Here is a 15,850-nt window from a genome sequence, read left to right as displayed (position 1 = left end):
TTCGTCAGAGCTAGCTCCGCCAGTTACTAAGTGGTAGAGCAAAGACCTCTGTGTGTCAGGTGGTTAAGCCTCACTCCAATCACCAGAGTGGTGTTATAAGATCATAAGATATAGGAGCAGAAATTGGCCATTTGGCCCATCCAGTCTGTTCTGCCATCCCATCATGGGTGGTTTATTATCCCTCTCAACCCCATTCTCCTGCCTTCTCCACGTAACCTTTGACACCTTTACTGATCAAGAGCCTCTGCTTTCAATATACCCAATGACCTGGCCTCCACAGACACCTGTGGCCGTGAATTCCATAGATTCTCCACTCACTGGCTAAAGAAATTCCTCCTCATCTCTGCTCTAAAGGAAAATCCTTCTATTCTATGGCTATTTCCTCTCACCTTAGATTCCCCCCACCCCACCTCACCACTATGGAAAACATCCACTCTATCTAGGCCCTTCAATATTCCGAAGGCTTCAGTGAAGTTTCTCCTTCGTTCTTTTAAACTCCAGCGAGTACAGGCTCAGAGCCATCAAATGCTCAAGACCATTTCCATACACAGGGAAGCCTCATGTCACTGATTCAGATGGAGTCGCAGCTCCATGGGAGGTTAATTGAGTCCTCTTACAGACCACAAATTAAGTAGTGCAACTTTGTGAAATAGTTGTCTTCAGAATTCTTACTCACCTTCTCAGTGTCTTTACTTGGACGGCACTGAAACCTATGTTTGCTGCGCAGTGTCCACCTTAGCTAGGCATTGAAGCTGGATTTTTTGTAAAAATAATACAAAGATCCCTGGATATTTGTAAGGGGCAGGCAGACCTGCTCTGTGTGGGGTGGAAACTAAAACATCCCCAGGCTGACAGAGGTGGAGACTTCATTTCCTAGTCTGTGGAGTCCAGAATTGAGGACAATAGTCTCAGCATGGCCTGCTTCTATGCCGTCGTGTTCTATGATTCTCTTCGCTACGTAAAAAAGAGGGGTATGCAGGGTTATTGTCCAGGTGCAGGACGATGGGACTGGACAGATTAATAGTCTGTCGTGGACAAGATGGGCTGAGGGGTCTGTTTCTGCACTATGACTCTATGGACAGATCAAGTGGGTCTCGGGTAGAAAGCTTCTTTTCTAGGAGTTTCACAAATCATCAGATTTCCCAACTCCAAAGTTCAACACATCCATGGTCATTAACTGAGATTGATAGGCTTTGAATAAATGTTTTTGGTACTGAGAACTGAGCAAATGTTCTCCAGTGTTATTGGTGATGTTTACTCCCAGGAACCTAGGGGTCTCGATCCTCTCGACCTCAGTACTGTTGGTGTAAATAGGAGCAGGCACACTGCCCCCACCTGGAATAGATGACCAGCTCTTTTATTTGCTGACATTGAGGGGAAAATTGTTGTTATGATACCATATTATCAGGCTCTCTGTCTCCTTTCTGCACTCTTACTCATCAATCTGAGACTCAGAGGCGTCATCAGAAAATTCGAATAAGTCAGAGCAGAGTATGGCTACCCAGTTGTGAGTTGTGAGCATATAAGGAGGCTGATTGTGGGGAATCAGTGATGAGAATAATGGTGGTGGAGATGTTGCTGCCTATCCTTAGAGATTTGTGGTCTGTTGGTCAGGAAGTCAAGGATTCACCCACAAAGGGAGGTGCTGAATCCCAGGTCAAGGAACTTGGAGGTAGGTTTGCTTGGAATTACAGCGTTGAAGGCAGAGATCTAGTCATTGAACAATAGTCTGATAAAAGTGCCTTTGCTGTCTGGATGCTCTCGAGATGAGCATAGGGCCAGGGTATGGATTAGATGGGCCAAGTAACTTGCTTCCATGCTGCATGTCTCCATTTTTTAAAAAGCAGTGACCTTCAAACTACAGTGTTCAGATATGGTGGAAATTTTACCTGGCCTGGCAGGTGCTATTCATGAAAATGTATGGGCAAAGCACATAATATGTTTTTTGCTGCTATTCTGAACAATGTTTTGTGTAAGAAGCATGGGTGCCAGAACCATTTACTTCTTGTAGGCAACTCTCTTGTTATAAATGCAAAGTGGCTATGGAGCCTTTAATGCCATCTTGGGAATCAACAGGCACAATTTAGAACAGCCAGGTAGACAACACTGAATAATTAATATAATTTTTGGAACAATTAGAGCAAGAAACGCAAAACATGGAGCACCTTCACAAAATACCACAGCCCCAATGACTCTGGGATTGCAGTCTCTGAGGCCGACGTGAAAACAGCATTCCAAAGGGTGAGGCAAGGAAATCATCTGACCCAATCAGTGTACCTGGCCAAGTATTGCTTACCTGTGCTAATCATCTGGCTGAAGTGTTCAATTTCTTCAATCTCTCACTTTGGCAATCTGAGGTACCCACCTGCTTCCAGCAGGCTTCAATCATACCAGTGATTGAACATGGTGACCTGCCTCAATGATTATTGTCCAGTAGCACTTACATTCACTGTGGTAAAATGCTTTGAGGGGTTGGCAATGAAGCACACCAACTCCAGCCTAAGGAGTGACTTAGATCCACTCCAATTTTCCTACTGTTGTACATTTCATTGGCTCTTCACTCAGCTCTGGAACATATTGAAAGTGAAGATGCATACATCAGGATGCCATTCATTCATTACAATTCGGCATTTAACACGGTCATCCCATCAAAACAAACCAATAAGCTCCAAGACCTAGGCCTCAATACCTCCTTGGATCCTTAATTTCCTTACTTGCAGCTGTCAGTCAGCTGAGGTTGGCAACATCTCCTCCACAATCACCATCAGCTCGGGTGCACCACATGGCTGTGTGCTTAGCCCCTGCTCTACTCACTTTAGGAGGCTCTGCCCTGTAACCAGCTTCTGGAAAAATTACAAAGAAGGCACTGCACCACCTCTGCTATCTCAGACGTCTACGCAGATTAGGCATGCCATCTAAAACTTCGATAAACTTCAATAGGTGCACAGTGGTGAGTTATCCAGACTGGTTGCATCTTGGCCTGGTATGGAAATGTCAATGCCCAAGAGTGGAAAGGCCTACAAGAAGTGGTGGATATAGCCCAGTCCATCACAGGAAATGCCCTCCCTACCATTAACACATCTACAAGTGGCGCTGTTGCAGGAAAGCAGCATCCATTATCGAGGAGTCTCACCATCCAGGCCATGCTCTCTTCTCACTGTTTCCATCGAGAAGGAGCTATAGGAATCTTAGGTACAACACTAACAGGTTCAGAAACAGTCATTATTCTACCACCAACAGGCTCATGGTCCAGCATGGATAACTTAACTCACCTCATCACTAAACTATAGGCTCTCACTCCAGGACTCTACAACTCGTGTTCTCAGTATTATTTTTTTACTTATTTAGTCATTATTATTACTATTATTTGTTTTCATATTTGTACAGTTTGTCTTTTTCATGTTGGCTGTTTGTCAATCTTGGTGCGCAGTTTTTTCATTGATTCCATTGTATTTCTTTGTTCTACTGTGAATGCCCACAAGAAAATGTATCTCAGGGTAGTATATAGTTATCTATACACACTTTGATAATAAATTTTGCTGTACATTAAGCTTTGAAGCTTGAGTGTTCCATTGAACTCTACAAAAACAACAGGCTCCCTCTACCATGAACCTCCTCTCAATACCCAAACCATATCCTTTCAGTCAAAAGATCCTCTAGCTAATGATACTATGATGACCTAGAGGTTTTCCCAAGAAGACCCCAAAGGGACAACAATGAGGTCAAACATCCTACAAGGAATCTGTCAGGATGTTGGTAAATTGTGAAAGTACCTTCCAATAAATTGGCCACATTTTTTTTCCTGCTAGATTTTCCACAGATCCTTTAAATAAAGAAATGCATCTTTTTCTTTATGCTTTCAACAAACAATAGGTGTGGATAATATTTAAGATACACCGGCAAATGCCAATCTCTGCCACAATGTATTACGGTTTTTTTTTGTTTTCTCACCTGAAAAGTTCCACTTGGATTGATATTGATACTTGCATGCAGCCACTGATCACCTTGGTTGCCAGACATACTCCAAATGAGATTCTCCGTTATGGCCGATCCTTTGAATCGTAGAAAAAGGTTCAAAGTACCTAGAAAGCAAAATGCCACAAAGATGTAAAAAAGTTGAGAATCTAGTCCAAGATTTTCTGAGAAGTGAAACAATTACTATAGTCAGGCAGAATGCTCTTAATTATTTCTTCGAAATCACAGGTGCATACATACGAGGCAGCCACCAGTGACAAAATCGTCACCCTGACACAGTAGTGTCAAGAGATCAACCTCTTCCTCAATGTCGGAAAAACAAAGGAGCCGGTTGTGGACTACAAGAGGAATGGAGACAGGCTAGCCCCTATTGACGTCAATGGATCTGAGATTGAGAGGGTGAACAGCTTTAAGTTCCTCCGCATACACATCATCGAGGCTCTCACGTGCTCTGTACATACTGGCTGTGTGGTGAAAAAAGCACAACAGCACCTCTTTCACCGCAGATGGTTGAAGAAGTTTGGCACAAGTTGCCATATCCTAAGGACTTTCTACGGGGGCACAATTGAGAGCATCCTGACTGGCTGCATCACTGCCGGGTATGGGAACTGTACTTCCCTAATCACAGAGAGTGGTGCGGACAGCCCAGCACATCTGTAGATGTGAACTTCCCGCTATTCGGGACATTTACAAAGGTAGATGTGTAAAAAGGGCCCGAAGGATCATTGGGGACCCAAGTCACCCCAACCACAAACTGTTCCATCTGTCACCATCCGGGAAACGGTACCGCAGTATAAAAGTCAGGGCCAATAGGCTCCGGGACAGCTTCTTCCACCAGGCCATCAGACTGATTAATTCACGCAGGTACAATTGTATTTCTATGTTATATTGACTGTCCTGTTATACATACTATACGTTGCACCTTGCACATTTAGACAGACATAATGTAAACATTTTTACTCTTAATTTTTGTGAAGGATGTAAGAAATAACGTCAATTCAATATGGCCAACAGAAAAATACAAGCTGTACTGGCATTCTCTCCATTAAGCTGTTTACACTGCCATAAGGGTATTTTGGGACAAATACAAGATCAAACATATTCTGTTTGATTTCATTCAAGTCCAGTTACACATACGAGCATATGAAGTTTGCTACCAGATTGAAAACTGAAACCAAAATACTGCAGGTACACCAAACCTGAAGTAAAGTGGGGTGGGGGAGCAGTGTGGTTTGTCAGGCAGCAACTGTGGAGAAAGAAAAAGTTAACATTTCAGAACGATGAGCTATCATGGGGATGAATTCATCAGTTTGAAACATTAATTCTAGTTTTCTCTCTTCAAAGTGCTGCCTTGCCTATTATGAAATTCTGGCATTTTCAAGGGTTCAAAGGTTCATTTTAATGTCAAAGTATGCATGTTACATACAACACTGATATTCATCTTCTCCAGATAGCCATGAAATACAGAAAAACAAAGGCAGTTGTTGAAAAAAAAGACATCAACCACCCTTCATGCATGAAAAAGAAAAAGAAACAAAACTTGCCAACCCCAAAACCCCCCACCCCCTCCCTCACAAAAAACTACCAGATTGCGCACATGGATAATGGCAGCTGGGACATCAAAATGCAAGCCCTCCCTCACAAATAAAACAATAACATCAAACCCCCAGCCCCTTCCCTCGCAGAAAAGAACTGTGACAATGGCATCAAAACCCCCAACCCCTTCATTCATACATTAAAAAACTAACAGATCGCCCACACACAAAAACACCAAGACTGTCAGACTCCAAATCTCCAACTTCTCTCTCTCACTAAAAAGTAACATATTGCTCACCCACCAATCAGCAACAAGAAAGAAAATACCAAAAACTAAAGGAAACCTAATTTAAAGTACAGTCCAATAATCACATGAACCTCAGAATTTTTAAAACATCCTCCCATCAGCATTCGCAGAGAGCGGCTCTACGAACTCAGTCCTTCCATGAACGGTGACCACCACGTTGTGTCTGAATGCTATCAACTCTGACCACCACTGACCTCCTCTGCGTTTGCCTCAATACTTCAATCTTCTCCGTTGCTTCGAGATGGAGTCAATCATGGCCACGCACCCCGTCTCTGGTCACGAAGCAGTTCATTCTCTCAGTCCTCTCCGGGACCCCATCTCTAGTCTTCTGCACGAGGCAGTTGCGCTCTTGGTCCTCTCCGGACACAGCAGAGCGCTAGGTCATTCAATCAAATTCCAAACTGCATGTCACAGGTTCCAACTTTTCATAACACAATCAAGACAAAAATTCATTTACCAGGAACATACAGAATATCTATTTTGTCAGGACTAACTGATGAAAGCTAGAAGGTGAATCAGTTATTGGCAACACATGAAAACTTGGTATCAACACGCTGGTACAGTGAGTATAGCCTGCTTCACACCTTGCAATAAAGAACACCTCTGACTGGAAAGTTAATAAACTGACCTTAAAGAAAGTGTGTTACTTTCTTTGCAAAAAAAATGTCTCCAACGTACAGATCTGCTGACTCTGTGATTTCTTTCCATTGGTAAACCAGGTCAGCTCTAGGAAGAAAACTCAAACTGTCAAATTTTCAAATGTTTTGCCAAATTATTTTTTAAAATTGTATATAAGATGTAGACCCCAGCAGACACGTTGACATTCATCATCCATTCCTAAGGATTGGCCAGTGAAATGGGGAGGCTGCCACCTTGGTGGATCTGGAGTCACACATAAAGCACAGAAAGGATAACATGTTGGCTTCCGAGGGACAGTAGTGAACCAGATGGGGTTTTTTTTTATAATAATTCAGAAGTTTCACATGCATCATTGCTGAGGTTAGGCTTTAAAATCCAGTTTTATTTAATCACTTCAATTCAAACTCCTATGGTGAGCTTTGAACTCATGCCTCTCAGTCTGTCATGCAGAACTCTGCTCATTCAATAACTAAATGATGAGACCATAAGATGTAGGAGTACGATTAGGCCATTCAGCCCAACAGGTTTGCTCCAGCATTCGATCATCGCTAATTCTTAAATATCTCAACCCCATTGTCCCACATTCTCCCTATCATCCTTAACTTCAATCAAGAAATTATTGATCTCTGCCTTAAACAAAGCTAATGACATGGCCTCCACAGTCCCGAGTGGCAATGAATTTCACAGACACACGCCAATTCCTCCTCATCGTAGTTTGATTTTATTTAGAAATATGGCATGGATCAGGCCTTTCTGGCCCAGCGAGTCGCACCAGCCAGCAACTCATCTATGTAAAATGAGCCTTAACCAGACCTTAGCCTATTTACAATGACCAGTTAAACTACTAACCGGTACTTATTTGAACTGTTGGAGGAAACTGGAGCACACAGAGGAAGCCCAGGAGGTCACACAGGGAGAATGTATAAACTCCTTACAGAAAGCACTGCATCTGAACTCTGAACTCTGGAATGCCCCAAGTTGTAATAGTGTCATGCTAACTGCGATGCTACCATTTTAAAGGGATGTCCTTGTATTTGAGACTGTGCCCTTGCAACCTAGACTCTCCAACTGAAAAAAAAACATTATCTTTACATCCACTATATCCAGGCCTTTCAGTATCTGAAAGATCCGATGAGATTTGCCCTCAACTTTCTGAACTCCATCAAGTACAGCTCCAGAGACATCAAATGTTCCTCATACATTATGCCCTTCATTTCCAGGATCAGGCTTCTGAACTATCTCTAGTCCATCTTTAGGGCAGCATACCTTTCTGTAGATGTGGAGCCAAACAATAGTCATAATATTCCAAATGCTGTCTTTTAAGGCGTCAACTCTGCATCCTTGCTTTAATGTTTTCGTCATCTTGAAACAAATGCTAATATTGCATTTGCCTTTTGTACTACAGACTCAACTTACTGGTTAACCTTACGGAAATCCTGAAAAAGGATTTCCAAGTCCCTTTGCACCTTTGATTTCTGAGTTCTCTCCCTGATAGGACGTTATCTTACCTTGATGATCAGTAATGGAAAACGTAGTTGTTGTTCAAGAATAAGTTGGGAACGTGATATTCCTTTGATGAAATTGTCTCAAAAAATTGAGGGCAGCTGGTTTGGAATTAGGCAGTAGGTTACTCTCGTCAGCTGCAAATATTCCAACTTGAGAACAAACCTATGGGTCTGGAGATCAGCTGCAGCATACTTCATGCAGAGTTTGCTTCTGTTATGTGGGTATGGCCAATTAGGACTGCAAATCTGAATTGGACGGCTTGCGGACTAAAGTTGCTCCCAGTTCTTCTGCCTGAAATAGCACCATCCACTTTGTTTTGGGTTTTGCCAAGAGCCTACTTCACTTACACACTGGCAACAGTAAAAATATATGGACTAACAAGCAAGAACCCATCCATGCATTGTTTTGAGAGAGGTTTATTGGTATCTCTCTTCCACTGAGACACATTTTCCAGGCTCTGGGATTTTTATCCTTTGCAATGAATTTCTACTAATACCTGAACATGACATTTTGATTGCCGCTTAGTAAAACTGAAATATGAAACAGTTCCTTCGTTCTGAGAGGCCAAGTGCAAGTGCGATGACTATAACGTTCTTTAGCATGTGGTATTACTTCTGAAATGATTGGTCTTAAAGCATCTACTTCTGCTCTGTTGCACATATGCTGAGGAAACCAGCCATTGGTGAGACAACTGCACAAGGTCCAAGAAGGGCAGTGATTACAAGTGCTATTCAGTCTGGACCAAGGAGTTTGTGTGCCAGAAGCCAGCCTAAACATTCAAGCTTTACTAAAGTCTATGACCAATCATGATTGTTTTTGGGATTAGATGATACTTCTAAATCCATCCTTCTTCTTGAACTAAACCAATTCCTGGAGTGAAATTATTGGAAAGATTACTGGACAAGCAAAATTGCATTTAAAATATAATTAAAATTCCAGTCTCCACAAAAAAACCTTTCCCATACATTATTATTCAGTAAACATTCTCTTTTTTGATTCGGACTAAATATTTGTGAGGAAGACCAGCATAAAACAAAATTCATGGTTAACCTCTTAGACTATAGAATGAGCATATCAAATGTTAATGACCTAGTTCTTTAATTTTCTTTCTTTAGTTTATATTAAAGACAATTTGAAACATTTTGGTTGATTAAGCCCAGAATGGTTGGACCAAGTCAGGTCATTTGTGATATTGACCCCGAAGAACTTAAAGCTTTTGACCTGTTCCACTTGCGCACTACTGATGTAAATGGGGTCGTGCGGTCCGCTACTCCTTCTGAAGTCAACAACCAATTCCTTCGTCTTGCTGACATTGAGGGATAGGTTATTGTCTTCGCACCATGCCACCAGGTTCTTAATTTCCTCTCTGTACTCGAACTCATCATTACCCGAGATACAACCTACAATTGTGGTGTCATCAGCAAACTTATATATTGAGTTTGATGGAAACTTGGCTACACAATCATGGGTGTACAGTGAGTACAGCAGGGGGCTGAGTACACAGCCTTGTGGGGCACCAGTGCTCAGAGTGATTGTAGAGGAGAGCTTGTCCCCTATTTTTACAGCCTTGGCCCTGTCTGTGAGGAAGCTGAAGATCCAGCTGCAGATCTGAGTGATAAGGCCCAGGTTCCGGAGCTTAGGAATCAATTTATTTGGAATGATGGTATTAAAGGCAGAGCTGTAGTCAATGAAAAGGAGCCTTACATATGCGTCTTTATTCTCCAGGTGTTCTAAGGAGGAATGTAGGGCCAGAGAGATGGCATCTGCCGTTGACCTGTTGCTCCGGTAGATGAATTGCAAAGCGTTGAGGTTGACCGGTAGGCTGTGGTTGATGTGTGCCATAACCAACCTTTCAAAGCACTTCATAGCAATCGATGTCAGAGCCACAGGTCGATAGTCATTCAGGCATGCCATCTGGCTCTTCTTCGGCACTGGGTTTATCGTTGCCTTCTTAAAACAGGAGGGGATCTTAGACTGAAGCAAGGAGCAGTTGAAGATGTCAGCAAACACTCCAGCTAGCTCGCTTGCACAGGCCCGGAGAACCCATCCCGGGATGCCATCTGGGCCCGTCGCCTTCCTTGGATTTATCTTCAGGAAGGCCCTTCTAACGTCTTCCTCGGTGACGATGAATCTCGATGCCACCAGTCCCGGTTCATCCGGAGGGAGCGGGACGCTCCTCTTCTGTTTGAATCTTGCGTAGAATACGTTAAGTTTGTCAGGAAGAGAAGCACCACAATTATTGATATTCCCAGCCTTTTCCTTGTGCCCAGTGATCTCATTTAGACCCTGCCATAGTCTACCGGCATCCCTCTGGTTAGCCTGGGCTTCCAACTTGGCTCGATGTTGCCTCCTGGCGCCCTTACTGGCTTTCCGGAGTTCACGCCTGGATTCCGTGTAGCGACTGGTATCCCCAGATCTAAAAGCCTCAGCTCTAGCCTTCAAAAGGGACTTGACCTCATAATTCATCCAAGGTTTCCAGTTAGGGAATACCTGGATCATCTTGCGAGGCACACAGTCCTCCATACATTTCCAAACAAAGTCCGTGGCAGCTGAGGCATACTCATCGAGGTTAGCTGCCGAGTCCTTGAATACTAACCAGTCCACCAATTCAAAGCAGTCACAGAGGACCTCATCCGTTTCCTCCGTCCGACGTGACACTACTTTTGACACCATGACCTCCCGCTTCAGTTTCTGTTTGTAAGCCGGGTGGAGGAGTACGGCCTGATGGTCCGATTTTCCGAAGTGAGGTCGTGGGACGGAACGGTAGGCATCCTTGACTGCTGTGTAGCAGTGGTCAAGTATACACGGGCCTCTAGTGGGGCAGGAGACATGTTGGTATAACTTTGGCAGCGCCTTTCTGAAGTTGGCCCGGTTAAAGTCCCCCGCTGAAATGAGCAAAGCCTCCGGATACCTGGTCTCAAGTCCACTGATGTTGGTATACAGTATGTTCAGAGCACACTCCACGTCTGCCTGAGGGGAAATGTAGACCGCTGTCAGTATGACCGAGGTGAATTCCCGTGGCAGATAGTAGGGACGACACTTCACCGACAGGTGTTCCAGGTCCAGGCTGCAGGAGGTTTTCAGTGCCACTGTGTCCGAGCACCACGCAGTGTTGATCAGTAGGCAGACACCACCTCCCCTTGTCTTGCCCGAAGACGCCATGCGGTCCATCCGAAGGATCAAAAATCTCTCCGGTCAGATGGCACAGTCGGAGGTGGCAGGGGAGAGCCAGGTCTCAGTGAAACAGAATACATAGCAGTTCTGCATCTCCCTGCAGTAGGTGAGTCTCCCTTTAAGATCATCCACCTTATTCTCAATGGCTTGCACATTAGCTCGTAGGATGGTGGGCATAGGGACCCTGAAGCCCCTCAGCTTCAATCTGACCAGCAGCCCAGCTCTTTTCCCGCGCTTCCTCGGTAAATAGTGCATCTTTCCAGGTTTCCATAGATGCAGTATGTCATTGTCAGTTCTTTGAGGTTGGTGGACGCGTCCCGTGGAGATCGATCGACGGGTCACGTCATCGGGCGCTCCGGGTCGGGCCGAGTGACAGGGGAGGCTCCACTGCCACTTCCAGCTGCCGGGGGCCCGGGCTGTCGATTGGGTTGGGCCCCGATGCCGACACTTAATCCTGGAGGGCTGGGCTCCTGGCTGAAACAAGTCCGTGAGCTGAGTCATGGTTGCGAAGGCCTCTGTTCCAGCTGAGCCTCGGGCTCGATTTCCGAGGTCGGCGGTGGAGGCCTCATTTCCGGCAGCTGTGGATGGCCACCAACGGGGCTTTACGGTGGTTGCTCCGGGGAAGCATCTGGGGCACCTTGAGGTCTCCGACCTCACTTTGTTTTGGTCGTCTGCTCCGGAGTGGTCAGAATGGACCACGTCTCCAAGCGCTCCGGCATGGTAGCAGGCTGCGGGTCTCCGGGAATGTGATGGGCTTCGGACCAGGCCTTGCTGGTTGGGTCCAGGGCAGTCCGGAGTTGAAGAAGCAATTCTGGCATGATGATCTCCAGCTGGGTCAGTAGCTTCGCCAGGGTTTTGTGGATCTTGCTAGATGTAGCAGATTGGAGGTTTAAAAGGGTTTCTCGGGTATAGGATAGTGTAAAGGGCAGTTTGCTCGGGAGAGCGTGCACAGAGTCGCCAGATACCGGTGCCATCTTGAAAGCCGAAGTGATCTTGTTTTAATGAGCTAACATAGCTCAGCCTTACTTTCCTGTTTCATATTATCAATTCCATTTTTATTTCAGCAAACAGACACAATTCTGAAGGGGAAATTGATTGTGCCAAGGTCAATGTAAGTGCGCTTAAACTAAGGGTGAGAACTCTTAAGTTGACTTATGGAGCAGAAATCAAAATCATTCTTGACCTTGCTTTTAGTATTGATCGAAGACATTGGCTGATAAATTGTTCCACACTATTCTATGGCATAAAAATATTGTGCAGTTATGTGTCATTCGAAGTTGCTAGTGAAAGCCACATTAATTGTACATGTGTGGTTTGCAGATTTGTATCATCGTGTTTCTCTGTGTAATTGTTTGTTAATTCTCACTGGTAACTGAGTAAGTGCAATCTTTCTTGACATTTCTACGTAAAGAGAGAGCCTCCGGCATGTCGAATCGATCAGGTGAATGATTAGTTTTCCGTCCTGCAGATCATGGTCTCTCTTGGGGCCTTTACTATTGCTTGTTTGGTGGGTGGTGGGTGCTGATGCTTTTTGCTGAAATAAGTGGGGGAGGGTTGATACTTTGCTGTTGCTTGTGTGTGGGAAGGAGGAGAAGAGGGGTTTTGGGGCTCTACTGCTTTTACTGGCATTCATTCTTTGGGGTACTCCTCTGTTTTTGTGGATTTCTGCAAAGAGCAAGAATTTCAGGTTGTACTCTGTACATTCTTTGATATTAACTGGAACAATTGAACTATAGTCCCAGCCATGGATAATGTTGCCACAGAATGAATTCATGCCACAGAAATTGTAGGAGGTGGTGGGAGTCAGACAGGCTGAAGTCCACAGTAAGCACATCCACATATTTTTCTATCAGATGCACTTTGCATATTTCCAGTGAAGTTTCTATACATGTATGAATGCCTTTAGGAATGCTGCTTCGGAGACTTCCTGGTGGTGGCTGATAGAGTAACAGCAATCTGCCGTTGCTCCAATCCTAATTATCTTACTATTTCCAACCTGTCTTGAAACTTCTTTTTTAAGTGTGATATTCTTTCATTATGGATATAAGGAGGGACAGAGGTACTAAAAAGGATGATTCCCCTGTTTCTTTGGATTCTATTATGGATTTGCTGCAAAGTCATACACGAGAAGCCTCTGAGAAGTTTCAACAATTCAGCACTGAATTTAAACAAATAGATGGTAAATTGGATTCCATTCAACAAACTTTTAATGAACATGATAAACGTATAAAAATACTGAAGAAATTTTGTCATCTCTGGAAACAGAAGTGGATGAATTGCAGAAGCTTTGTGAAAAGCAATCGAAGTCCAACAAAAAGTTAAGGCAGAAGATTATCAACCTAGAAAATAATAGTACAAGGAACAATCTATGGGTTCTGGGTCTAGAAGAATTAATCGAAGGTAATCATCCTATGGAGTTTTTTGCAAACTTTTTGCAAGAGTTATTTCCGGAGATTTTGATGTCTGTGCCTATGATTGATCGAGTTCACAGATCTCCTGCATTTAGACCTCCTAAGGGTCAGAAACCAAGATCAGTAATAATCTGTTTTCAGGAATTTAAAACAAAGGAACTCTTAATTCTTGAATCTCGTCGAAGAGGTATGATTAATTATAATGGTCGCAAGATTAGAATTGTCGAAGATTATTCGCCTGAGGTTATGCAGGAACGTGTTAAGTTCAAGGAAGTTATGTCCGAGCTTTTTAATAAGGGTTTCAAGCCTTACACTTACAGATGGATCTTTCAAATGATTCCGCTCGATTGTTGAAGCACAAAGGTTTTTAAAATCCGAAGGCTAGCTGTTTAGTTTCTCCTTACCTGAAGACACAAGATTAAATGAGAAACTTTCAATTCGCAAATCCCGTCAAAGGGACATGATTGGTGGAATATTAAGATTCTCGAAGATTATTCGCTTGTGTTATGCAGGAACGTGCTAAGTTTAAACAAGCTTTGTTGAAATTTTTGTAACAAGGGTTTTAACCCATCCCAAGGCCATGCAGTTTGACTGAGAATCTCATTAAAGATGGACCCTTCGAATGGTTTCGTTCGAATGCTGAAGCACAAAGATTTTCTAAATTTGAAGGCTAACTGCTTAGTCTGTTTTTCCATGAAGATATAAGATTAAATGTTTAATGTCTTTCTGTATGAATAATTGTATCTTTTACTTTTGGTAAACCTTTGTAACTAATTTCCTTTCGTATTTTTAATACTGTATTTTTGACATACAAGAATTGAATCTCTCGTTCGGGTATTGTTTAGTCTAGGTTGGAATATAAATAACCTTGGAACTAATTGGAGCAATCACCAGTTTATTTTTGAGGGGTTGTCTGTAGTTGTAGATGCCAACTTTCTATTGGTCAGTTTTCTTTCTTTGGGAGGTGGGCGGGTTATGTTTTTTTTTCTCAGAAGCTGTTTTCGAATTTTTAGCCAACTTCTTGCTTGGTTACCATTTCTTAGGGCTTATGGCTTGGTTTTCAACTGACATTTTAATCCTTCCTTTAAATAATATTAAAAATGGACCAAACTATCAATTTACTTAGTTTTAATGTGAAAGGGTTAAATCATCCTGTTAAGTGTAATAAGATTTTTGCTTATATTAAGAAATTTAATGTCCCTATTATTTTCCTACAAGAAACTCACATACGCAAATGTGATAATCTACGTTTTTTTAGCTGTTGGAATGGACTTTGCTTTCACTCTTCTTTTCAGGCCAGATCTAGAGGAGTTTCAATACACTTTCCTTTGTCCAACATAAAGTAGTGTTTGATACTAATGGACATTTTGTTATAGTTTCAGGAAAACTAGATAATAAATTAATAGTATTTGCCGATGTGTATGCCCCAAATGTAGATGATCCAGGATTCTTTGAGCATTTTTTTTTGTTTTTACCAGTTCTGAATCTTTATTCTTTGGTGATGGGAGGAGAGGAGATTTTAACTGTTGGCTAGACCCAATTTTAGACCAATAATTTTCTAAACCAGCGTCTCTTAATAAATCAGCTTTGTTTATTCAATCCTTTTTATTGAAATGTGGTATTGTTGATGTTTGGCATTTTTTACATCCTTTAGACAGGAAGTATTCGTTTTTTTCCCCATGTTCATCATACGTATTCCAGGATTGATTATTTTTTATTGATAGTCAAATGATTTCATCAGTTCACTCCTATGAATATAAAGAGATTGCTGTTTCAGATCATGCTCCTATATTTCTATCTATAAAACTCCCTGGCCTTCCTCAAACCAACAGATTTTGGCGTTCTAATACAACTTTGTTATCTGATAAGGAATATTTAAAATTTCGAGAGAAGCATATTATTTTGTTTTTTGAAGAGAATGAAAAGGAAGAGACTTCTAATATTATTGTATGGGATGCTTTCAATGCCTATATTAGAGGACAAATTAATTTTTATACTGCGAGTGTTAAGAATAAAGCTAATAAAGAAAGAATGGAATTAGCCAATCAATTGAAACAGTTAGATCAAAAATAAGCTATAGCTCCACCTCCCCCTCGTACCCCATCCGTTATTTATTTATATACACACATTCTTTCTCTCTCTCTCCTTTTTCTCCCTCTGTCCCTCTGACTATACCCCTTGCCCATCCTCTGGGTTTTTTCCCCTCCCCCTTTTCCTTCTCTCTGGGCCTCCTGTCCCATGATCCTCTCATATCCCTTTTGCCAATCACCTGTCCAGCTCTTGGCTCCATCTCTCCCCTTCC

The 15,850-nt window shown here is 42.8% G+C and overlaps 1 protein-coding gene across 2 annotated transcripts in view; it reads right to left on the bottom strand.

Moving 5' to 3' along the window:
* mdga2a (MAM domain containing glycosylphosphatidylinositol anchor 2a) overlaps positions 1–15,850 on the bottom strand; it is a 1,048,869-nt gene that overhangs the window by 16,539 nt on the left and 1,016,480 nt on the right. For both annotated transcript variants that reach the window (XM_063047135.1, XM_063047145.1), the window contains one exon: positions 3,952–4,082. In XM_063047135.1, coding sequence (XP_062903205.1) covers positions 3,952–4,082 — 131 coding nt within the window. The remainder of the gene's footprint in view (positions 1–3,951; positions 4,083–15,850) is intronic.

The sequence above is a fragment of the Mobula hypostoma genome, chromosome 1, assembly GCF_963921235.1.
Source record: "Mobula hypostoma chromosome 1, sMobHyp1.1, whole genome shotgun sequence".
In the NCBI taxonomy this organism is placed as follows: domain Eukaryota; kingdom Metazoa; phylum Chordata; class Chondrichthyes; order Myliobatiformes; family Myliobatidae; genus Mobula; species Mobula hypostoma.
The sequence above is the reverse complement of the archived record's forward strand: the minus strand, read 5'-3'. Positions and strand labels throughout refer to the sequence as shown.